Consider the following 25,910-nt stretch of genomic DNA (forward strand, 5'->3'; position numbering starts at 1 on the left):
TTTGTAACTCTTGGAAATGTTGCTATTTCCTCACTTAACTAACCTCACTTTGAAAACCATAAAACAATGTGCTTGGTAAGCAGAAGAGGAGGTGAGAATGCCTTTGGATTTTTATTTTTTAGATTCTTTTTTTAAGAAGCGGACACTTACATCAGTGTCCTTGGTTTATCTGGTTTTGCTTTCCTTTTTTGCTTCTGTGAGACATTTGAGTTAATTGAGCAGCCTCAGCCAAATTTGAGAGAGAGGTAAAAGTGATCTCCCGCCGGTGGTGTAAGAGCACCGTGAGGGCCGTGCCCTCAGCAGTGTGGTGCCGAGTGAGCGCAGTCATGCTCAGGCATCGATAAATGGCATTTGAGCCCACCTCAGAGGTGCAAAGCCAGTGTACAATTCAGTTACATGTGGAGCCCTGGGGATGCGTCTGTCAAATACCATCCATTTGTGATCCTGGATTTGTGCTGTAGTTTCCCGAGGGTTAATTTCAGGTATCCCTAGTCACAGCGCTTTGGTGGTTTGTGCTTTTAGCGTAAGGACAGTGTAACTGTAAGAGTAGCACTTGCCAAGCACATATCCACCATGCTGTGGGAAATGAGTTTCACGGCACTTAGTTTCTTGGTGTATTCATTTAGTCTGTTGGCATGTAAACCAGATACAAGATGAAATAGTGATAGAGGAAAAGCCATTAAGCTGTCTCCGTGTTACATTGGCCAGTGGAAGGTCAATCTGCTGAGATTTAACTGAACACCATGTACTGCTCTTTTCATTTCTGAGACCTAGAAGCGAATGCTAGTAGCTTTAACTGATATTGTCTGAAATTCACACTACATAGCAAAAATCCAAATCTCATATTGGAGATTTCCTTTTTAATGGAAAAATTTGCTCAGCTAGAATGATTTTTTGTTGTTTTTTAACGTTAAAGCAAAACTCTTGTTATAAAGTTTCCAGGATGGCATTGTTCTTGCCTCCAGAGTTGTTCCCATTTCAACCATCTAACATCCAAATTTTTAGAGAAGTTTATGAAAAACCACAGTGTCTCTATTTTAGCTGTGGTATTGACAAAATTTCTGTTACAATTTAAGCTGAGGCATCACATTGCCTTTATCTGCTGCACTGCTATTCCATATGTAGGTTGTGCTTTCAAACTTGGTTAAATTAAATTTTGACATTTTTGACATTCATCAAGGTTTGAAACTCAGAAGGCCCCAGTAATAAGTGCTGTCAAACATTTTCTGTTTCTTCCTGTTGTGTTCTGTCTGTATGTAGTCTGTTACTAAGGTCTGTGATATGAAACCACAAATAAATAAGGACGGAGATAAGATACTGCTGGTAAAAAGTGCCTGCATCTAGAAAATTGTATGCCTTCTTATGCAACATATGCAGGCTAAGAGTATTGTCTTTCCCGCAACTTAATTACATTAGATGTTCCAAGATTTTAAGATATAAGAGGAATTACAAACAGTGTAATAAATAGAATGTAAACAAAAGCTGCTGCCTACTTTTAATTTCCTTTTCATTTTCCATCAGCCAAAGTTAATTCTTTGAAGGAGCATAGGGATGTAAAAGAAATACTCTGGGCTTATGTTCTCTGCTTTAAAGAAAGTTAGAATATTACATGCTTTTATGCTAACGGTTTTAAGATTTCTGTTGAAGTCTTACATTTGACAACCTGCTTGACTTTGGGAATCAGGAAAACTTGCATGCAAGTTGCTTTCCTTACCTGTAGATCTATTTTTCCTATACTTAAATGATTTTTTCTCTTTCTAGGTGTGATGTCTATAAATTGAAATTTGAAGGGAAGACTTTTTATGTGTTTGGAGCTCAGAAAGAGGTCAGGTTTAATATTTTTACAGAATTGCTGTGTTTGGTTTAGAGTCAACTGAAATGTAACATCATGTTTTAACTAAACGAACTTCTGAACAATCAATAGTTGTACTTCATATTCTAACTAAAATATAGAATACGAGTGAATGTGAATATTGCTGTTGTCAAAAGAATGTCTAGTTTGCAAAGGGTTGAGACATTTCCCACTTAACATTCATGCAGCACTTTGTTGATAGCTTGTGGTTTTGGTCATCTGTGTAGTCATGTTTTAATGGATTTTAAAGCACTAAAGTTGTACCCACCCACTCTAAATCATGAGCGACTTCTGTATATGAGTGAAAATTCAGATGGGCATTGATACCTGGATCAATGTGAGGTATTTTTGGCTAACTACGATCATCTCCTGAAATGTTGGTCAGCTGAATAGGCTGGAGTCTGTCCTAGGTAGTTAGAAGTCCTATCGTTGGGCTCTTGACATTGAAATGATAGAGATTTTTGTTTGCAGCATGCTATAATCGGTTCTTCCCCTAGCGCAGGTTGGTGTAGCCCAAGATTATGGCTTTGGATGCCATCTAGGTAAGGAATAGAAAATGCAGGGAGGAAATAATGCCAGAGGTATCAGGGGTTGTTTGTGTGGTTGCAAGGAGGATTTGATGGTAGGACACAGGGAACAGGGAGAAGTGGATGCTAAGCAGTGCAGCAGCTGTGCAATGTGGAATATGGAACATAGAGACTTTCCTCCTTGGACTTTGGTGTGAAGACCATTGGTTCAGATTTATTTTACAAGCCACTTGTACATATGATCTTCCCTGCCCCCTCCAAGCATCCCCTTTTATTTCTGAAACAATTGTCCAGGCAATTTAAATATCAGCTACGTATGGGTCATGCTTCTGTGAGCGAACCAAGGATTGAGGCTAGACAGGAAAACTTGGTCTTCAGTGTATACAGTTCATGGTGATGCCATCAGGTACAGCTCCTTCAATCTTTGTGAATTCAACGTTTTCATTACTTCTATTTGCCTTCTTTTCCTTGCACTTAGAAAAAGGCTGTCCTGTCATTCCATACCTCTACACCAGCAGCCTGCAAGCATCTTTGGAAGTGTGGGGTGGAGAACCAGGCTTTTTACAAGTATGTAAACCTGAAGTCATTACGTATACTAAAAGTAAAAAAATGTGCATGTGAGTAGAAGATTGTTCAATGTGACATGTTCCATTTCATTAACAGAATTCAAAGTGCAAACAGAAAATACGCAAGTTAATGGAGAATATTATTTCATTTCAAGACAGTGTTATAAATTGTTTAAAATCTGAGTGAGGCAGGAGGATTTTGGCAGTGAATAATAACACTTTGTTCAGCACACTGCTTTTGCTGCTCTGTAGTGTGAGATGTTGGATGGACACAGTGCTGCACTTGTGTTTGGGAACATAGTTATTAATCTTAGCCCAGCTGTTGAATACCTTGAGAATGGAGGAAACAATCTGTTATGCTTGATTCTCTGGGTTCTTCTGCCGGTAGGTAATGTTCTCCCACTTGAAATCCAAGGTTTAGTAAGAGCTGATTGAAAAAAAAAATAAATCTCTCAATGATTAAAAAAAAAAGAAAATATTCTTAGATACATTTTGAAAGATGCCAGCCATCTTGTTGTTGTTGTTTTGTTTTGTTTTTTTAAAAAAAAGCCTGTAAATTGACAAGGAAAAAGGAGTATCTTCCTCCCTGCTCCCTAAAAGAGAGCCTGAAAGTAATTCCTCGTTAAAATGCCCTTATGTGGTTTTTCTGCCCTCCGTTGACTTTGTTAGATCTGTCTATTGACAGATTGCCCTTCAGGCATGCAGATTTTATTCTTGCTACGTAGTCTCTCCTTACAGCATCTTGCACATTTTATAAAAAATATTGGTTTTGTGTTGGAGCATAACAAAACCAGGGGGCTGCTATAAGGGTAAGTAATGACTAAGGAGGAAGAATGTGTTTTCTAACGTGGATGTTAATGATCTGCTTTATTTTGGAGAAGATTCCTTCTTTCATTTCAACACTGATACAATAATATATCAATATAATCTATTCAATTGATATATTCAATGAAGAAGCAGGAAATATGAGCTAGCAGAATACAGCTGTTAATTCTCTATGTTAATATCGACTGTGCTTGGGACTGAATTAATAAAAATATTATTAGAAAGTGTTTTCCATTGAAAGTACATGTAAGTAGGAAAATAGTGCATGGTGTTTCAGCTGTTTTATTTTATGTTACTAGAAAAAAATTCAGGGAATTGGAAACAATTCCCACCCAAAGGAGAGAAATTAGTGCTTGAAGTAAAGATGTCTGAGGGAGACTCACAGGAGTATCATCTCTCTGCTCTAATTGTAAAATGGTTGCAATATTAACTATTTGGGTTTGGCCTTGATTGGGTGCCAGAAGCCCACCCATCTGCTCTCTCACTTCTTCTTCTCGGCAGGTCAAGAGGAGAAAATAAGACAAAAAACCTCATGGGTTGTGATAAAGATTGCTTATGAATTACTGTCATGGGCAAAACAGACTTGACTTGGGGAAGGTTGATTTAATTTGTTTCTCACCTTCGTACTCTATTTGCAAATGTCAATAGAGACAAAACTAAAAGCACCCCTCCCCTGTTTCTTCCCAGGCTCAACTTCACTCCTTCATTCCTGACTCCTCTATGCTCTCCTTGCCCTGAGCGGGACAGGGAGGTGGTTAATGGGGGTTGCAGTCAGTTCACAGCAGTTTCTCTCTGCTGCTTTTCTTTCCTCCTCATACCTTTCCCCTGCTCCAGTGTCCTTCACAAACAGCTCCAGCATGGGTCCTCCCCATGGGCTGCAGTCCTTCCAGATAAACCAGCTGCAGCATGGGTTCCTCTCCATGGGCCACAATTGCCAGGAGTGAGCTCCTGTGCGGGCTCTCCAAGGGCTGCAGCTTCCCTAAGGACATGTCCACCTGCCATAGTGCAGGGTCCTCCGTTGGCTGCAGCCTGGATATCTGCTCTGGCATGGTGTTCCATGGGCTGCAGGGGGACAGCCTACTCCACCATGGTCTTCTCCACAGGCTGCAGGGTAGTCTCTGCCCTGGCACCTGGAGCACCTCCTCTCCTCCTTCTTCTCTGACTTTGGTATCTGCAAGACTGCTTCTATTTTTATTTTTTTTTTTTTTTTTTTTTTACTTTCCATATGTCTTCAGTGTACTACTGTGTGGTTATTTCCTTAGCATGAGTTCTTGAAATTATACTCACCTGTTTCAATTTTGTTGGGTCCTAAAAGAGGACTATTTTAGTAAAATGAAGATTGGTAGTGATATTCAATACAGAGGAACCCGACTGATAGATTGGAAAATAGTAATGGTTAATATGTGGAGTGCAGAAAAATAATAGCAATCTTCCAAACATGAAACTGAAGCCAAAGCAATCTGTAAATAAAGGCTTACGATAGTAGTTTTGAAACAGTGAAAGTTTTCATACATTTCAGAGAAACTGAGCTGTATAGTGTGGACTGTTAGTTACTTAACAGCATTAGATAAATCCTGTTCATGTTCTCTATGATAACTAAGGTATTCTAATCAGATTAGAACAGATGTTGCCAGGTTGTATAAGTAATTAATGATAATGATACTTTGCCTTAATTAGATTTGGTCCTCTCCTCTGCTCAGAAGAGCTTGAGACTTGGAATTTAAGAAAAGGTCATGATATCTTGGCATTTCTTGAAATAACAGAGCTTTAGTCCTGTCTTGATACAGGCTCAGGGTTGACCGTTGTGATTATTTTCAAGCAGATACAAATCATAGAAGATTGTCTACTAGGGTCTGGGAATGAGAGACTTGATATGAAATCAATTTGCCATTTTGAAGGCAGAGAACATCAAGGAGATGGTGTGTCTCAGGTAGTCTTCCATGTCTTTGTGCTAAAGGACTGTGATAAAAGGATGCTGTGTACTTCATGATTAGAGAGAAGCAGTAGGATATGACATAAGCTACTAAGAAGTTGACAGTATAGAGACATCAGAAATGCAACTACTTTTGGAGACAAGTGTTACCACTTCTGTATTATTTCACTGCTTTGGTAGTGGGAAAGTGGAAATAGCCGTATCGTCCCACAAACAAGGTGGTATTAGGGCAAACATGTCCTAGGGGCTTTTGGTGTACCACAGTTTTCCCATCATCCTGTGAATGAAAGTCCCTAGAGAAGCAGCAAGTGTCAGCGTTTAATTTTCTTGCTTTCCTACACAGGTAATCACTTGTTTTATGTTCAGTCATTCTGTGCTGTCTGAGTTGTTTTATGTATGCTTTATGTTCTAGATTGTATAAAGGCCTTTAAAAAGTTGGAAAGCCCAATTACTGAATATTACTTTGTGGTATAAAAATAACAAAGCTTGTAATTAGCCTTGTTCATTTTTGCTTATCAGGTTCCTTCTGTGCTGAAAATGTGATGGCCTCTGTTCTTTTTCTTAAAGGTATGCAAAATCCAGCCAGATCAAGACCATGTCCAGCAGCAAGATATTTTTTAAAGGCAGTAGATTTCGATATAGGTGGGTGTTTGCTGTTCGTTTTTCATGGTAAACCATTTAAGAAAGTAAGAGAAACCTTCAGTAATTACTTAATGCAAATTGAGGGCTTTTCCTTCTTGAGGATCTGTTCACACCTAATCCACATCAGGATTCAAAAGACTTTCTGTTGTCTCTTCTATAGTGTCACTTACAAAATAAACTGGAGGCTTCATGCAGACTTCTGTCAAAGAGCAGGTTCACCAGAATAGGGCTCCATTTTTGGTGCTGTTTCTGTAAAAACAAGGATGCATTGCAAGTGTAGAGACTGCGTGCCCCCTGTAACTGGGCAACTCTGGACCAGGGGAGCATTATGGGACAGTCCAGTCCCACTCCTAGCATTCTGCTGCAAAAGGTTGCTTTTTCTTCAGCAGCTTTGCAGACAAGCAGTCAGCAGAATTTTTCATCCTTGACATTATATATCCACTACATGAGATTTTTTTTTTTTTTGCCTTCTTATTTTCTTCTTTTGAATGTTACTTCATTGTTCATATATGTATAGTGCCTGGCATGTAATGGCTCATGTTAGTATTTGCTTGAATATTTATTTCATGTTTTAATGCAGTGGAAAAGTAGCCAAAGAGGTTGTGGAGGCAAGCTCTAAAATCCAGAGGGAACCTCCTGAAGTTCACAGGTATGTCTTTACATTCAATATTGAAGTTTAAGGACTAAGGAGGATTATTGTTCTCTACAAAGAAATTACCTTTCGTTTACTGTGAGGTGTGATGGCTGTCATTCTGAGCTTCCACAATGAGGCATGCAAGCCTTGGGAAATATGTGTTGCCAGTGTTACAAAATTCTGACAATAGCATATTGTCTCCCACACAAGGGAACTTAATCTACGCTGCTTGAAAGCTGTATTTAATCAATCTGTCAGATAAGTAGTTTGTATTATTTTCTGCATTATGACATAGACTGTTATTACATGATCCTGACAGAAAAGCACATTCTCATTTCGTTCCTAGTTCTTGCCCAGTTTTGAAAGATTCCAGTTTGTCTATGCATATGGGTATGTTTTAAGGTATACTTGATAGTCAGATTAAAAATCAAGAATTTCATTCAGTAAAGAGAAAAAAGACCAGAGAATCTTTTTTTTTGGGGAAAAAAGATTTGGTTTATTAGAAATAAGCAGCTGGACTTTGCAATCCAATTAATACTTTCTGGTCCTTATCACTCATTGTAGTGACAGTGAAAATTGATAAGAACCTAATTAAAGTCCTTTGGAAGACAAGAAAGTGGCCAGCAGGAAAAAGCTATTTAAAAACTTTTTTAAAGGGTTACTTAACTTTCTGGACATTCTACAGCCATATCCCTATTTTTATTGTGATTTTTTTCAGGGGCAGGGGCTGTGTGTTTCCTCTATTTTTAGTAGAATATGGCTATTCCATCTATATTTGTGAGAAAATTGGATTGTCTTTACTAAAGGGTAGGAATATGTTTGCAGCGAATATTTATAAATATGTTGTCCAGCCGTACTATGAATAGGAATAGTAATAGTAACGCCATGCAGGGATGCTTTTGAACATGCTTTTGCAGATTACATTTAAAAATGGAGTAAGTGACATCCAAGAATGTGTTAACTGAGAACACAGAAAGCAGAATATATGTCCATCATTGAGGTGGGGTAGATTACTTGGGCAGACAAATGCACTTTAAATCAAAATAGTTACTCACATAAGAAAATAGTTTATTGCCTACTTTCCATAGGGTTTCTTTCTTCCACGGGAGAAGAAAAGATTTTAATGTAAACTGATTTTTTATCCTGTATTTTACTTGTCTTTGATTTCAGTATTTAAAGTATTTTTAAAAAATTGTTTAAAACTCTTAATGTATATAAATAAACAGGTCAGAGGGCAAATAAGTTTACAGAGCCATGTCATGTGGATTTAACACCCATAAATAGTAATTTATATTTTTTATAATTAACCTTCTTAAAATGCTTGCACTTACAATGTTATGGTAGCTCCAAGTTCAGTTTCTTAGAAATACTAAGAAAAAGTCTAATGATTTTAAGTGTTTTTGTAATGCAAGTTTTGAAATGTGAGACACCAGTAGATAGTTTGTCCTTCCAATAGCACAAGTAGGAAAAAACATAGGTAATTTTCAGCTCCCAAAAAAAGCGAGCTTTAGGAACAAGTTACTCTGTGAAATAGGATTTAGGGACACGAAATGGTAGCTTTTCAGATGCAAAACATTTAGAGGAAATTATAGGATTGAAGGTAAATATATACATATTTTTTTTATATATATATATATATATGTGTGTGTATATATATAAAGCTTTTTGTCCCTGCGCCCCCTCCCTCAAAGTCAATTCAGTGATACCGTGGCTGCATTGAGAAAGAAACATGCAGTTGAGAGGAGGTTGTTACTGTTCAATATCTTTGCGTTTGCATGTTACACTTAAAGCACTACAGACTGAAAACCTGTTGCATGGTGTAGCATGTAGCATTAATGCAGTGGCAAGTTCTTCTGAAAAATATACAGTGGATGATTTAATATTTTGCTTTCGGGGCATGCCTGAAGGAGGGATCTTTGTAAATAATTACGGAGTAAAAGCCTCATGGGTGCTCCCAGGCACAACTATTTTTGGAGTTGCTTGATAGCTCTTTACAGCAAGCACAAAGATCCAGGGGATGCAAAACAAGTCTGTGGAGGTATTGTTGGCTTGGAGTGATTGTAATTACAGTAATCTGAGTGAAAAATTTCTTTGGATAGTGAAAATTTAAATGAAATAGTTATTAGAGACTGCTCACAGAATGCAAATAGGGACGTAAGTACCTCTGGGCATACTTTAATGAGCAACGAATCATGGCAGTTGAGCAAGAAAGCTTGGTTAACCCCACTGAATATGTAATGAGATGTAATGTGACTTAGAGTAGGACATCTGTGTCCCGAGTTTACCTAAACCCTCAGCAACACACAGTCCCATCTTTTCACTTGCAATAGGCGCTTTGTTCAGTTTGTTTGTCTGTGTGGAATTTTAAGTCGAGTCTTTGTGCAAACTTGAAATTCATTTTGTGAAACTTCAGCACTGTACCTATGTATCATTTGAAGTCACGTAGAGTCCTCTTCCCTTTCATCTTTGCTTTTGTCAAAAGTAAATATTTTATAATATAATGGTTTAGACTTATTGCAGGATTCTTGCTTCAGGACTGTATCATCTAAGTGCTAGGTAACTTATTCTAAAGAGCCATTTTATTTTCAGGTAGTACGATTTTAGGCTAATGAGCCTCATAACTGAAGTGAATCAACAGCATTCCTCAAACTTTCTTGACAAAGTTCAACACCTGCTACCAGGAAAGCCTGTTAGAGCCAAGTAAGACAAGAAAGAAAACCAGCCTGAGCACCTGGAGGCATGGTGTAGAGGCAGTGCCTGGGGTGCGTGAGAATGAGAGCACTGTGTACCTGTTAATGGAAGGGGTATGGTTGCTCCTGCTTTAGTCTTTAGTCTGCAGTGCTCAAACTGTAACAAACCCTTTACCCAGTCCCAGGGGCAATGCAAAAACATCAGGAAAATGATTTGTATTCTCTCTACCTTACCTTTCCTTGAAGCCAAATACTTATGTCTGCTGTGAAGCGTGGAGAGGAGCAACACTTAAAACCCGCTTGAGATGAGAAGGAGTCAGGAAAGTAAACCAGCACAAAACCTTCTCTTACGCTTCAGACCTTGAAAGGTTTATGCCTGCTGAGGGTGCAACATAACACTGCTGAAAGCAGCATTCAGCGTGCAGAGTCTGTTATGATAGCCCAAGGCCTATTGTAATTTATGCAAAACAGTCCTGAGATGAGATATATTGGGCTGTAGTTGTTTCCTTGTGAATAAAATGACTGTTTTCTCCATTCTTTTAGAACCAGCATTACCCAGAGTCGCAGCTCTCCCTCGTTGAACAAGCAACTCATAATCAACATGGAACCTCTGCAGCCCCTCCTTCCTTCTCCCTGCGAGGAGGAGGAGGTTCCTTTAGATGAAGGTGAGTCACTTACCCTATTCCTGACAAACACTACCAATATTTAATACAAAATATATGGAAAAAGGTGTGTTACTGACTCAGGGATATGGAAAAAATCTAATAATTTCCATTAGGAGTACACCATTAAGCCTCTGCATGTCATACTGAGAAATGATCACTACTTCAAGGAACTGTGCACAAGCCTCATGTGAGATACATTGTGAGGAAAGTTACTGCTATTAAGCATTATGTTTCAAAAATCTTTTTTAGGTTGTCAGGTAAAAGGAACTAAACAGGAAATAAAGAATTCAGCATAGCACCGTTTTACTAAACAGTAACTGCAGTTACTCAGGAGTGAAAAATGGCAGTTTACTGCTAGGTGTATTGTTTTTCGTGCTTTCCTTTACCTTTATATTTCTTTCTTTCTGTTCTAATGTTAGGAAAGACTCTCTGCTAATTTAATTCCATTGACAAAAAGTGACGTTATTTGAAGGTCAGCTAGGAAAGAGTCTGCTAATTTAATCCCATTGGCAAAATGAGATGTTATTAGAAGATCAGTTTGAATGCATTTTAGAGAACAAGGTTTTCTGTGTATTTGTTTTTAACTTGATATTTTAAAAATCACATTCAACACCTAGCTTTTTGAGATGCAGTCATTACAAAGCATGGTATGAATATCTTAGCCAGTTTAAATGAGGATAATTCTCCCTAATGAAAAAGGAAGCCAATGAAACAAAACCTAACAGTGATTCTTACTTGAGATTTTGCGAGATAATTGTTTCAGAAGTTGGGAAATATGACCTCTGCTGCTGCTGCTTTGTTGTGGACAAGTAACGGGAAACAGAAAACAGCTGAGCAAGTATGTTCATTTTCATGGGAGTACATCCTAATTTGATTTTATAGGAGTCATATGGACATATTTTGTTCATTCTTACGAGGTTCAACACTGAATGTAGTAAGAACAGGGTGAATTTGATTGTCTGCGTACTTAGCTTATTATAATGAGTAGTAGTAGCTGCATGACATGTAGTTTACTTTAACAATTACTTGTTTACCTCTACTGTGAAATACTTGTATCTGAGAATTCACTTTCTGGCAGCCAAGTACCAAGCACTGTGTTCCTGCTAGGCAGTAGCCACCACTGCAGAGTAACAACAGCTTGCTGCTTGTCAGACTGCTGTGCCACACTAACAACTCTAAGCAATGAAATCCATTTTTGGAAACTGCTGACTTACCATTGCCATATACTCACCAGAGAGTGCTGGTTTCAAATGTATGTATATTACGCAGTTTTGAAAGTCATATTTCCTTTTTCCACAGATTGTTGTTACTACAATTTAATAGAAATATTTGCTGGTGGGTTTCTTCTACAATATGTTATGCACAGTTAAATACAACCAGCTGCCAAGTTAACAGTAGTTAGCTCTTTTACAGTGTTTTCCTGCAGCGAACTTGGCTATCTTGCAGCTTGAACTGATGTCATGGCTCTCTGGCACTGATGCTGGCACTCAGTCCACTTCTGTGGATTACAGTCTTCTCCCTTGCACCAGCTCTGGGTGATGGGAGAGGGAATTAAAAAAAACCCCAAAACAAAAATACATAAAAAACCCAACAACAACACCCCACCCCGCAACCGTACAGTTTCCCACCACTGGGTGGCTCAACCTTTAAGTGGCTCATCAGAGAGGGTTGGGCAAGGTCCTGTGCAAGGCCAAGGGCAGGAGCAGGAGATGGGGAGAGGGAAGGCAGCTAGCCCTGGGACAGACTCAACTGCGTTGGGAAACTGCTTGTCGTGTGCTACACATGTGAAACAGCCTTGCCATCTCTCTAAACGTATGGCCCTGAGGCAGAGGTGGACACTCTGGGGTGCTTTCCAAAAGGCCTGCAGATGCCGTTGTGAGGACAGTGCAGCCCTACCTGGGTCAGATGTCCCACACTTGTATTTCTGCAAGGTGCTGCCGAGTGCATACGGATGTTGCATCTGCTCATGGCCGAGACCTTCACATGGTGCTGCACTGCAATGTGTAGATGGGACCAAGCAACTAGTTAGAAGAGCTGGCTATAATGGTGCTGTCAGCGGCACGTACCCTGGGCAGACTCAGGAGATTGTACAGCTTTGTCTTTTAAGTGAGCAAAACTTACTTGTTCTTATTTTTAAGTTGGCTTTATATATTATGAGCAAAACACATGGCCAAAAATATGGTGGCCTCAGTGTCTGCTTCCTGAAACTTCTGGAGAGATGAACTCTGAGTTGGCTGAGCCTGGGCGAATGAAACTGAGCTAACAGAAACTGCCAGGTGAGAGGGAAGATTTTGTGGCAATTACTTGATAGTTGCTAGGGGACAAAGCCATCAGAAGTGGTGATAACAGAGTCTGCAGGAGATTTTGAGCAGCTTCAGCCTGCCTTGTTGTCCTTAGGCTAATCCTTTCAGATGGAAACTAAACTATACAACCAAATATTGAAAAACAACTAAAGCCCAGCCATTCTCCCATATGAAATTCCATCTCACAAATCTACTCAGGCTATCAAGCTGAAATGAAGCTGTCCTCCAGAAAACCCAAACTGTCCAGTGGTTTTGCAGACATGTAAGAAAGGGTATGCTGACTAAACATGGTCATAAATTACCACTATTTGTGGGAAGAAAGATACCGGATGCCCATGATATCACTGTAATAGTTACCTTAGCAGTTAACACTTATGTAAGAGGATTTGAAAACAAGTAATGGCATTTTATTTTTTATTAGAGTGGCAGGCGAAAGTATCCGAAGTTTGCCTATTGTTGTCTTGTTCTTCAAGAGGCAATTCTTCAGTCTGCACTTTGAGGCCATATACAGATGTCCAATGACTAATTTAAGCACCCAGATTTGAATTGGTATTCTTACTTAAATGTGCTTTTACTCCTGTTTTAAGTTATAGTTATGTAAGTGAATTACCTAAAAGATTGGCCACCAGCCAATACATATTTTATCAAATTAGAAAACTAATCTCAAGTTCTCATGCCTTAGGTTTTGCAGGTCATCTCTGAGTCCTTTGTTGCTAGTGCTTAAGATTCTTCAGGCTTTCATATTCCTTGTTACTGACTCTTGTTTTGCACCGATGTCCTTTCTGTCCCAGAAGGAGGATAAAGGCATGATAGTGTAAAGATGCAACCATAAAATTACTGTCATGCGTAGAAGTTTATCACATGGAATAGATTTTACATGTATGAGTGTCAGATATTCTTGGAGAGATCGTTTCTACCTTTTGAACCTAGAAGACATTCTTCAAAAGGCACCTAGCTACAAATTTTGAAGCATGTCTGGAAGAGTGATTGCAAAATTCATCTTCGTCACAGACGGCCAAATTAAGTCCTTCAGAATGGTCCTGTTAGGTCCTTTCCATGGTCCTTGCTCCACATGCAGTTGAACACATTTCTGTTGGTATTGCTATAGGAATTGTGTGGCTGACTTCTTTCACCATCTGATCTGGTGAGACAGATTATTGCCTGATCTGATCACTTGGCAACTATTTTGCAGGTGGTAAACCATTGTCTTTGGATTTCCCAGAATCAGATGCTGCCAGGGCTTCGCGTATTTGAATAGTCCAATTTAAAAAAAAAAAAAAAAAGGCAAAACCATGCCTCTGAGTTACAAGATATTAATGTGGTTTTGACAAAGTGATGAAAACTTCTTTCAAGTTGCTTGATACTTGCGTGCTCAGGTTTCATGCATGAAGCATTTTCCTGGTGACATTGATTTTTTGCCTTTGGAGCAACCAAAGTGAAAGCTGTGCACTTCAGTCATTCTGTTGATTGATTTACCTTGTACGGTATTTCAGAAAAGAAAGAGTTGATGGTACAGGCTCATTCTAAATTCCTCCTGTTTAAAATCCATGTTCCTCATTTTTTTTCTTCCCCAGAGTTACACACTTTTTAGCTGTCCTCATTGATTTTTTTAAGAATATTTTTTCGTATGAAATTGCATGCCTGTGCATCTGAGTTGTGTACAGAGAGCTCATTTCCTTTAGCAAACTTATTTTTGTGTGTCACTCGAGTATATGAAATGTTGCATTAATGGTAATTAATTGGTATGAATGATATCTTTACTTTATAATGTGGAGTCTTTGTTGCATCGTACAAGCACATATGGGAATGAGCACACACCAGCTACTACCACTCTAATTATCTGCCTGTTTGTGTGAGTTCTTATCTGTGCAAGCTTTGGTTGTGGAGCAGAGGCGTATGGAGCTTTTGTGGGTACAGCTTAGGCAACAACACATGAAAAATTGGCCACTTATGAATAAGAGTATGAATAAATATTAAAAATACGCTAGTAAAATATGAAAGAACGTTAAGTATCTCTTCACATGTTATGTTTGTACAGCAAGGACACTATAACAGGTAATCGAGTCCACTTTTTCCCTTGGGCACAGCTCAGGGTTGCTAGGTTTAATTTTTATTGAAAAAAAAGTTGCTGGTTTAGTGATAACTGTTTCTCTGAGAAGAACTAATACACATCTTGTCAACATTCATATTTTTAAAAGCGTAACTGCTGTAAATGAGACACAATTTATCTTAATACATTGGACAGACAGGATCATGAAACGTCTTGTGTCATGTAGCATCAAAAAGCTTTTCTCCATGAAATTAGCAGAAGCAATACTCCTACTAGCTGATTATACCTGGTGTGTGGGTGTGTATGATAACAAAAATTGTAATATATATGAGTTCATCATGATTTCTTAGTGACTTTTCTAAATAAAATAACAGTTCTATTTCTAAATTCCTGTGGTTTTCAGAGATAATTCATTTATTCTAATAGACTGTTAAATTTAGTAGAGGCCAAAGTGACCATCCTTAGGCCAGGTTATCTACTAGTTTTTTGGTAGTTTTTTAACGTTGAGATAGTTCTTCTCATTCATGTAATAAAGCCTGGTCATCTTAAGTTTCTCTTGCTACTGTGCACTTTGTCTTGCAAGTTTCTGTGAGTCTCCCAAAGAGTGATCTGGGCTCAGGAGATCTTAACATCCCTGCATGCGTCATCATTTTCATGGTCAACAAACTGAGTTGGATTTACAGCCCTCTACCGTGTAATTGAGCCCTACAAGGTCTGAAAACAACTTTTTTACAAGCAAACCTTTTGCTTCAAGGTAACGATACCTATTGCTAACAACAGTTCTCTCTGCCAGATTTCTTCCTTCATAACTTATTTACGAATTCTCAGATTTCCACGTGTTTACTATGCAGTGTGTCTACAAAACAAGGTAACTACTTTTGTTACAAACAAAACAACATTACACTCATCACCATAATAAGGTACCTCCAAAATCTGAAGATAGGTGATATAATTCCTTTTCACAAATACATTAAGATTGTTATGCTTGAATAGAAGTTTCCTGTTCACAATTTTCACTGGCTGGGGAAGGGTACTAGTTTGGAGTGTTTTATTAGTATTGGTTTTCTGGTTTTGGGAGAGGATTGTTTTTTCCTTTTGTGAACGGTACTTTCTGATTTTTAGAGCAGTTATGTAACTGTCTGCTGTTTTCTGCCTCTTCTGTAACAGGGCATGAATGCTAAAGGTCTCTCTGCCACAGCTCCCAGCCTTTCCGCTGTGTGGTATCCAGAGTAGCAATTCAGGAAGGAGGAGAGTGACAAGAGCTGCAAACCCGATTAGTTACTGAGAATGGACCCCTCACCTTGCTGGCTCTCTTCTGCACATAGAGAGTCCCACGTAGCTCTGTAGGAGAGAAGCAGGCTCCTTGTCTGGAAAATCTTTGCTGGAAAACATCTTCCAACAATTATGCAGGTCGCGCTGCCCATGTCAGGTCATGCAAAATCTTCTTTCTCTCAGCATGGAACCTGTTCCTTGCTGAGAGTTCAAGTAGAGACAGCGAGTTGCTGACTCAGCTGCAACATGAATCTCACTTAGGTTTGTGTACATGATTTGCGGGCAGTGACTTGAAATCTCACAGTCATTCCTCTTTCGCATTAACATGGTCACATTAAACATAAATGATACGTGCTTATTCATCGACATGAATGTGCTCCTGTTGGAAATGTTCACAGCCTTGTCCAGGTGACACTTGTGTCCTCGATTAGGTTTGTCTTTGCATATTGAACGTGGTGGTGGTTATTGTAAGAATTGGTGCTTTCTGGTTTTTGTAGCTGTGGACGCAGTGAAGATTCAACCCTTTTCAGTGAGATTTTAACGATCCTCTTTTGGTTGCTATAACAGCTATGAGAAAAGCAGACAGAATCTTACTTTTGAAGTGGTGACAAAATGGAGATAGAAAGTGAAGGGACACTTCATCTTTCCTCAGGCCCACAAGGAAGTCCTCGCAGAGAAGGAAAGGAAGAGAGGAGTGTTTGCCCTGCAGGAGGAAGGAGTAAAAGGGAGGGAGCACTGCTGGGTATTGATACTCTGTGGGCCAGGCAGGGTAAAGGAGCCACTGTAAAAACGCTTTCCAAAAGCTCTATCGAAGCAGGCATCTTTCAAGAGAGAAATAACTTGGTGTAAAATACACATCTGCAGGACTCCCTCCCCTACCCCCTTCTTTCCCATATATTTGCATGCACATCATTGATTTTATGGGCAACAAGGACGTCAGATAACGAAGACTCGGATGGCACAGCATGTTGTAAACGTTAAAGGTAAGTATTCTGGGAAGTGAAAGACTACCTCCCCCCCAGTACACTCCTTCCAGTTCATCTTCTCTGTGTGGTTTCAGTGGACCCAGTAAGAGCTCCTTTCCCACTAGGGATATTTCCCACTAGGAGAGTGAGGTGCTGTGCACGTGGTTGCATTCCAGCTTCCAGCTGGAGCAAGTTATTAGCAGCCAGCATATATGCGTCATGCCTTTTTTAGGAGCCTGCATGTTTCTGCTGGAGGGGACAGGGAAGTGCCGAGCCTTCTTAGGCAACACTTCTTTCTGGTGCATATGAATGTCTACAGTAGTTGTCTGCAAGCAGGAATTGGAGCACGTATGCCAAGAGAGACATTTTTCCCAAACTTAGGAGTTCTCTCTTCTTTATACACAGGCAGGTCACCTTTGATTCTAGGCTTGAAATGGAAGCATTTTAATGTCATTGGTTTGCCTTGTGACTAAGGTTTGTAAGCACAGCATAGGGTTTTTCCTTTTGTATCTATACATTTTCCACAAATACTTTCCGGGCAGCGGTGGGGAACAGACATCAGTGGCCAAATTGAAGCTCTTCAGAAAAATAATGGCCATAGTGTCATTTTGTTCTGTGAAAAACAGACCCTGAGTGCTGGCCTTTTGTTTCACTGTGCTATGGTTTGATGCCTTGGATATTTTTATGCTTGTGTGTGTGTTTCAGCTGTTATGCTAGCAACTGCTAACTGAGATGGATGCTGTGGAAGTTTGTATTGTACGTTATGAGGCATTTGGAAATGTTTAAAAATAACCCCTCGTTCTGTTCCCTGCTGGGATATTTTTGTTGGCCATGTTAGAAGCTTGTCATTTGATTCATTGAGAGTGACTTGTGTTAGTCTCTTAAAACTCAGTGGGAACTCAATAAAAGGTCAAAGCTGGTATGGGTAGAGCCTTTACAAGACTTTGAGAAGAGGAATTAATAGTCAAAATGGTGAAATGTCTTGTAAAAATCCAAACCAAGAGAAGCATTCATTTGCGGATGGTTAACCACTGCAACAAGGAAGTGTGCATTCGATTACTACGGCATGGCTCCAAGATCACAGCCAGAAGGGCTGGTAAATTTACATTTATTTTACTCAAACCTTCCCCCTCACCCCCGATAGTTTATAATGGTAATACTGGTCTCTTGGAAAGGAACTGTACTCTAAATGGCAGCGTTACATCGAGTACAGCAGAGAATAAGGATGAATTACTGACAGGAGCAGAGTTGCAAATGGGGAATGAATGAGACGAAACTTAAATGACATTTGTTGTAATATCTTATGTAAATTGTGGATTTATTTGCAAATTGCTAACGAATGAGTGACTGGAATTTTGCCCTTGTAGTTTTCTTGGATTGAGGGGAAGAAATACCTTGAAACTGTGATAATTTCTGATAATTTCTGAATAGTCCTTAAATTAGCAGGTATGTTGGTAGCAGATTTTGAACATCAGCTGAATACAGTAGTGGATACAGTTTAGTGTTTTACTGCAACTGAGTGCATTGGGTTGGGTTGCCAGATCATAACTTTGTTGTTTTTATTATTCTAGATACTGAATAATTTAATATTCTGAATAATAGTACTGGGGGGAGGGTAGGCGGGGAAAGGAGTCTGATTCGAATCCCTTTTTCACTACACATAACAGGAGTCCAACCAAAGGAAGATAAAGTATTCAATATTGATTGGGATAGCAACCAAAATGGGCTTTTTCTTGTTTTTATACCAAATCCCTTTGCCAAAGATAGATTGGCCTCTCTGTCAATCTATATGTCTCTGTTTCTTTAATGAAGTAAGACGTTTCAAAATATGTTTCTCCATGCTTTCTGTGTTCCTGTTTATTTTTGACATTTTTGCATATATAGGTTGACAGATTTCAGTCTCCATGCACCTATATAAAACTAATGCCTTTGTGTTGAATCCTCATTTCAGAAATGAGTATTTACAGAAGAATTAACTGAGAGTGTTCTGGCAAAGACCAGAATATTCTTACACTTCTGGCATCTGAAAATCAGAAAGCAGTAAGCACAGCAGACATGGGAGAACCTGCCTCTTGCAGTGATTTGTCTCTGACTAGCAACAGCTCCTGGCTGCCTTTGCTTCATGAATTCGCCACTCAGGGGAAACTATAGTGTCTATGAGAATGCACCTAATTCCCTTGATTAAAAAATTAGTAGCAAAATTGAAAAACCATTAGTATTTTGTACTCATGTGTTTTGACATGTATTTTGTATTCTTACATCTCACCTTTTGTATTCTTACACCTCAAGAGGTTAAATGCTAGCTCCAAATAGATACAAGCCATGTTGTTGGTTTAATATGACCAGTCTAGTAACAGATTTGTACATTGGGACTACATTCGTTCTTAAAAACCTTGATTTTGCAGTACTGTTTATAGAATGTTATTCCTTTTGGCGTTCACATGCATAAAACCTGTACATCAGCATATAACACCTGTATATCAGCGTATGAAACCTAAGGACTGGAATTAGCTTATGCAACACTCATGGCGGGGGGCATAACTCCTTGGGAGAACCCTGTTGCTGAGTGGGGATGCTGAAATGTCCCACTCGTCCTTTTCTTGGGTGCTGAACTTCCACATCAGTGTGCAGCTTTTTTCAGCCTTGCTCTCTTTGACTTGGTGCTAGACACTGAGTCGCTGCCGTCCGTTCACCAGCTCCTCCCCGTTCTCTGAGCTGCCGACAGATGCATCTTGTCTTCTCATTCCTGCTCCCATGATACACAGTTCTCTCTCCCTGCTACCCGCCTCAGCCTTTTCCCTGTTTAATCCTGGTTCTGGAAGAAGGTCAGCAGTGCTGGGGTGGGCTCCTTCCAGGCCAGAGGGAGGTTAGGGACAGGCGCCCCAGTGCGACCATGATGCTGCCTCCTCTGCTGTGCTTCTGTCTCTGCACTTTGGGTGCCGGGTCTGACAAGCAGAGCGGCGGTCCCCAGTGGGTGCCATGGCTGTGACGTTGGTTGAACGCCGTGCCACACAGTGCAGTTGGGACACCCGTTGTAACGCCACAGAGTCACAGTGCTTGCAACTGATTTGAGATGGAAACTGTGAGAGGGCCTTGCTCCCTTCTAGAAGTTCCCATAAGACTAAAAGAAATGGGAATGGCCATCAGGAAAGCCAGATCACTGCCTAAAAAGGGGTTACTATAAACTGTCATTGATTTACTCTCCTTGCAAAGTGAGAACAGGTGTCTTCTATGGGCACGGGATGTGGACAAGGTAGGAATCTGTAGCCTCCTACTTCTGAGGGCTGGATATCTGGCCGTGATGTGGATCCTGCTTTGATATAGATCCTGTGTAGGGGAATATTTGAATTTAGTGCGGTTCTAGATTCTGTTTCTCTTTCCTGCATTTTCTTTGTGACTTCCATGCACTTTGCTCAGGTGAGAAAGTCACCTTCTCCTTCCCTCCAAAAGCTCATTCTATTCGTAGCACAAATAAATTTTGTCCACATTGAAAATAAGCAAAGGAATACACAGTATTTCTAGAGGAAGTAGTAAAAGGGATAGGAAGGAACTGTCCTGTTTGCAGCCTAGCTGGTCTTACTTGTTTATATGTCTATATGAAGTATTCCCGGCACTGCTCTTTCTGGACCATATCTAATTTTTGTGTTCTCTGTTTAAAAGAAGGAGATCTTCACATTTGTTCCTTTCTGCACTGTACAAACCCTTACAGATATGTAATTGTGTTTGCATGTCTGGCAAGTAAAGCTGTGTGTAGTACGTCAGGCCACTAGACAATGTCTGAACTGAATTTTTTCATAAGCAGAGGACACATTTTTCTGGGGTGCTGTATTTCCAGCAACTGCAGCGTCTTAAGAATACTAGAGCTGGGGCTACCCTTCATCCTGCTAATCCTCAGCTGCTGGTTTTGGCCCCTTTAGAAACACTAGCAGCTGACAACATTTATGTCAGATCTCTTGCACGTTCCTGTTCGCAGCCGAGGATCGCTGTAAACTCGTGTTTTATTCAGCTGTTCGTGTTCTATCTGCTGCAGCAAGTTAGAGTTTTGGAGCAATCCCAGTGTCTGATGGAAGGGAAGAACTGAGTTTTGGCTAACGTAATTAGATCTCTCTGGCTCTGTAAAATTTGTCCAGTTGCCAGAAAAGTGTAGAAAATTTTTGCTATAGATACAAAATAAAAGAAATAAAATTGAGCTTATTTACTTGATATTCCAGTGATATGTATTAAAAGATTCTGATCTGTGGAATGTAAATTGCTGGTAAAAATGTAAATGAAGACTGGAAGGAAGTTTTCCCAAACGTAATTCAATGCTCAAGTTATAGTCCTTTGAATCAAAACACAATATGAATTTTAACTAAAGAAATAGTACTTTTCAAATCTAGCCCAAAAAATTATACCAGATTATAGCCTTGTAAAGGTATCAGCGAAATAATTTATATATGAATAGGAGCAAAGGATTTGCAGCAATATTTCAGAGTACTTAAAGCTTATTAGCTTTGGGATTGTTTTAGCTTTTGTATTCTCTTTTTCCACCGGGAGACTTTGAGGATTTTTTTTTTCTTTTAACCTAGCTTTATAACTTCAGATAACTGACTCTCTTGAAGGCTATCCAAAAAGTAAATAATCTGAAAAGCTTGCTCCTTTCTTAAATTTGTGTCACTGGAACATTTATTGTACTGTAGAATGATTTTGAATTTCGGTGCTTTCATATGATGTTCTTGTGCCTGCACAAGCATTGCAGGTGGTATGTGCCATAATGAAACTACACTTGTGTCTTTTGACACCATCAAAATCTGAGTGGCCCAGCATACTTATCCGTATATTGCAGCATGACTGGAACTTTGCTGTGGGCTTACACTGACCATAGCTAATAGCTAATTGTTTCCTCAATCCTTGACTTGAGAAATGTTGTGGTGTTATAGGGAGTATGAAGGAAAGAAAAGAACAGCGTTATATGTTTTTCAAATGTCAAATGAATTTGCAACAGCAGCAGTTAATACCCATGCCAAATTTTGATTCTTTTTTATATTAAAATATTATTTATTTATACTTGTATTTGACTCATTTAAAATGCAGTTACTTTGATGTAATATGTTTTAACAACATGTAAAACCAGTTCCTTCCTTTTCTTTTTTTTTTTTGCTTTGATGCTATGGAATAGGATGTAATTTTTTTACTACCATAGTAGGAAAAGAGTATGGGTAGGATGGATTGGCAGTAGTAATTGTTTTCGTTTCATGTGTGCCTTCCTCTGGTAGTGTTGCTTTTAAATTATCCACTCAAACTAAATGGTGGACTGTAACGATGTATGCTTCAGAACTGCAACCCATTCCAATTTTAATACAATCCCTTCAGAAAACACTGATCCGAGGTTCCTCCGCTGCCTTGTGTCTACAGGTTAATCATGAAGTGAGAAGTTTGCCAGTTGTTTGAGAAAAATACAGTTTTAATGAAAATTAATATGATCTTTCTTGTTTATATGCAGCATGTATATTATGCATGCTGGAATTTACTCTGAGGAAAGAGAGAAGGCTCAAGAATCAGACTGGGGTGACCTTTCTTTGCAGTAGCTGCAGCTGTCTTCTCTATGATGAGAAACATGATGAAGATATATTAGTGACCTTGCATCTAAGCAGGTATAGAGAGGCCTATGGCCAGGATTCTCAAATTTGTGAGGTTAAAATTAGGTCCTTTAATCCATATTGAGGTGCCTACGTAAATGGCTCAGTTTACCTCACTCCTTTTTAGAGAAAGTGAAAAGCATATTTGAAAATCAAATTTAGTACTTGTGTATCTAAAGTCATGTTTAGGTGCTTAATGTTGGCCTCCAGAGTTTAAAAAATTTGGCTTTTATATTTTAAGATATCATGAGTGCACTCTTAGATGACTAAGAGTATGGTTTGGTGATCCAGCATTACCTGCTGTTACAGTATGCTTAGGAGAAAGATGCCCCCAATTCTCTTCTCACCCCTTAGTGTTCACATACTGTTGTGTCTAGTTTCAGTCAGTTTGCATCCTTCTCTTGATGACCGTGGCAAGCATATTTGTTAATGCAAAGACTGGGGTAGGCAGTAAGTTCCAGCACAAAACACGTTTCGTGCTGAAATGTGATGAATTTCTAAAATGGCTGTGATAGGAGAGGACAGAGTAGTTGAGGCAAGGAATTATTAGCAAGGCAGTCAAATCAAGCTGATGAGAGACACCTGCATTTTCTTTATTGAGGACAAGGTTTAATTTCAGCTGTGCAGATCTGCTGGCTAGGTGCTGCTGAAAGGAGCACTCCTGCCCTCTCTCTGTCCCCAGTAACGTGCCGTACTCGTGAGAACGTTTGACAAGCCATTTCGGGAAGAAAAACCATCAGAGAACTAACCCGGGAAGAAAAAAATATTTTCCTAGGTTATATTTATGGTCTGGCTCTCTCAGGGATGAAATGAGAGGAAGCAGAAATGGTCTTTTTGATTGATTTAGCCAGACTGTGAAACCTCACCTGGAGGCATGGCCAGCTTATCTCCTAGACAGCAGGAAAAGATCACAAATTACAGGGCAGAGATCTGTCTGGGCCATTTGGAAGACTTAAAAGAGGAAATATATTTTAATAGCTAATGTGCTTTACTGAAGGGGGGGATGCTTTTTGAGGGTGGTGTTCTGTAATGAAGAGGCTTTCTGCAATGAATATAGCAAAGCATATAAAAGCGTGCATTAAGAAGGGGATCCAGAAAGTTGCCATGTCGGGTAAGGAGTGAGCTGGCTTCTTCAAGGAGCGATTTCATGTAAGTAGGTTTAAAGTGCAAGTTTTCTGTCATTTCTTATTCTTTTAGAAATATGTGTAACATGTCATGTATTTTATGTTGCGTTTATTGGCATTTCATCCCAAGTGGTACTAAGTTCGGTATAATTTTAAAGTTACCAGATATTAACAAGCAAACGCTCACCCAGTTTTTGGGAAGTCTATAAACTGGGGTACCTTAGTAAGTACCTTACTTACCCATTTTGGGAGAACATGCTAACAGAGCTGCAGAGGTCACATGGAGGATTTTGTGGTAACTGTCAGGCACTTTGGCATACAGTAGGGAACTATGGCAGATATTTCCATGAGGAAGTGTCTTAGCAAGCTTTAAGATTCCTAGTGCAGCAGCCCCATCTCATGAAGTGATAATTTGCTTGTTTAATTTCATTTACAAAATTTTGGCATTTTAACTTGGTTGTTAAAACAAGTTAACTTAGTTGGCAGATTTTTCTGCAAATACTGAGTATTTCGGGCTCTGTCAGAAATCTGATCATGTGCCTGTGTCTGTCTCAGGGCAGGTCTACTGCTGAGTGACCTGGTAGTGCACAAGTCTGGTATCAGTTATGAAACTGAGATTTTTGTGGATATGTCCTGAGCTGACCATGGCAGTCATGTTAGATATAAAATGGCAAAAAAAACCCAACCCAAAAAAAAAAGTAATTGAAAATAGAGATTGTAAGACCTTGTCATTCAAGAAATGCAAAATTTGTAACACTGAGAAAGTCTAGAAATCAAGTGTCACCAACTTCACTGAAATGTAGTTATGCCTACTGCTAGTTGAATGATCAGTCGCCAATGGCATAAGAATATTCTTTTGCTATCTATTCAGATAGAGGGAAAGTAGGTTTCAGAAACAAAGTTAATAATTTCAGTACAGTGAATGGTATTTGCAGTTCTTAGGACTAATGATGTAAAAAAAAAAAAAATCAGTGAAATTTTCAAGAAAAAATGTGAAAAGGCTTCTGATCTCAAAGTGAGATTCTTTGCAAAATTTTGGTCAATTATAGTTGAGTTACTGTTTAAAATGGTAGCTTAGGATGGTGATCCAAAATGTACCTAAGCTGTGTATCTTCCTATATATTGTAGATGTCTTTATGATTGGGATTTTTGCTTTTCAATTTTTGTTGTGTATCATATATTTACAGAACGCTGATGCATCTATTCCTTATAGCATGTTACAGATCATGCTTTATTTCCCTCATCTGAAAATTACTGTAATGAGCCTTTTGCTTAGTTTATTTTTTTATTTGTTTGCCATCCTTTAATAGAAAACTTTAATAGAGCTTGCTGAGACCTTTTTACTTCACACTGAAAACCATTATATATCTTGTGTAGTTACCACTGGAAATGTACTGCTTTTCAGATTACTTGTTTTTCTGTAATAATACATTTTCTTTCATACCTTGTTGTTTTAAATTCTTCGAACCTTAATCTTTACTGCACTAAAACTGGAATAAATCTTTGATGATGTCAAAGTTTGCTACCTTGTATGGAGATGTTTCACTGAAATCAAAGAATGGGTCTAATTTGAATTATAAGTAGTACTTTTACATGAGTTTCCTGAGTTACTTGTTGGATAAGTCATGTAACCTTGTATTGGCATGTTACATACTATATGTCTATACACCTGTCTATATGTTATATTTGGATTAGTCATTAGTAAAGAATGGAGAGCTACTTAACATCACAAAACGAGAAGTACTAACTGCTGCACATGATACTGTGTGTTGTCGGTTCCTTTTGCACATACATGGCATCTGATGATGGTAATGAGTGTCGGACATGGGACAAATTTAAAACTGTTTTAGCATCACTTTGTCCGAGCTCTGTGCCCGACTCTCCTCCCTTCCACTCCTGCAGCTGAGAACTAACAGCAGTCACTGCAGTGTTGATATAGCTGCAAAACAGCTAGAATTTTTTGGCAGACTTAGTGCTGTTAGTGTTGGACTGGAAAAAGGGTAGTAAATTTTGAGAGGAGAGAGCTTGGGCAGAGAGTATGATCATAAGAAACAACCGTACCAGTAGGGGTAAGAAAGACTCCTCTGTAAGGGGAGAGAGAAATTCAAAGGAGAGGGAGAAAAGAGACTGTAAGTATGAAAAGCAGAAAGATGATTGGAAGAAAAATGAGACATAAGGAGAGGCAGCTTTTTAAAGAGGTGAGGCATTTTTGTCCCATTTCAATGATATCTAATCCTCATACTG

General features: G+C 39.1%; 1 protein-coding gene across 1 annotated transcript in view; it reads left to right on the forward strand.

The window, feature by feature from the left end:
• FRMD3 (FERM domain containing 3) overlaps positions 1–25,910 on the forward strand; it is a 141,539-nt gene that overhangs the window by 111,671 nt on the left and 3,958 nt on the right. The window contains exons 9-13 of the mRNA XM_063320805.1: positions 1,762–1,825; positions 2,858–2,946; positions 6,271–6,345; positions 6,926–6,994; positions 10,213–10,334. Of these exons, the coding sequence (XP_063176875.1) occupies positions 1,762–1,825; positions 2,858–2,946; positions 6,271–6,345; positions 6,926–6,994; positions 10,213–10,334 (419 nt within the window). The remainder of the gene's footprint in view (positions 1–1,761; positions 1,826–2,857; positions 2,947–6,270; positions 6,346–6,925; positions 6,995–10,212; positions 10,335–25,910) is intronic.

This window comes from Chroicocephalus ridibundus, chromosome Z (assembly GCF_963924245.1).
Source record: "Chroicocephalus ridibundus chromosome Z, bChrRid1.1, whole genome shotgun sequence".
In the NCBI taxonomy this organism is placed as follows: domain Eukaryota; kingdom Metazoa; phylum Chordata; class Aves; order Charadriiformes; family Laridae; genus Chroicocephalus; species Chroicocephalus ridibundus.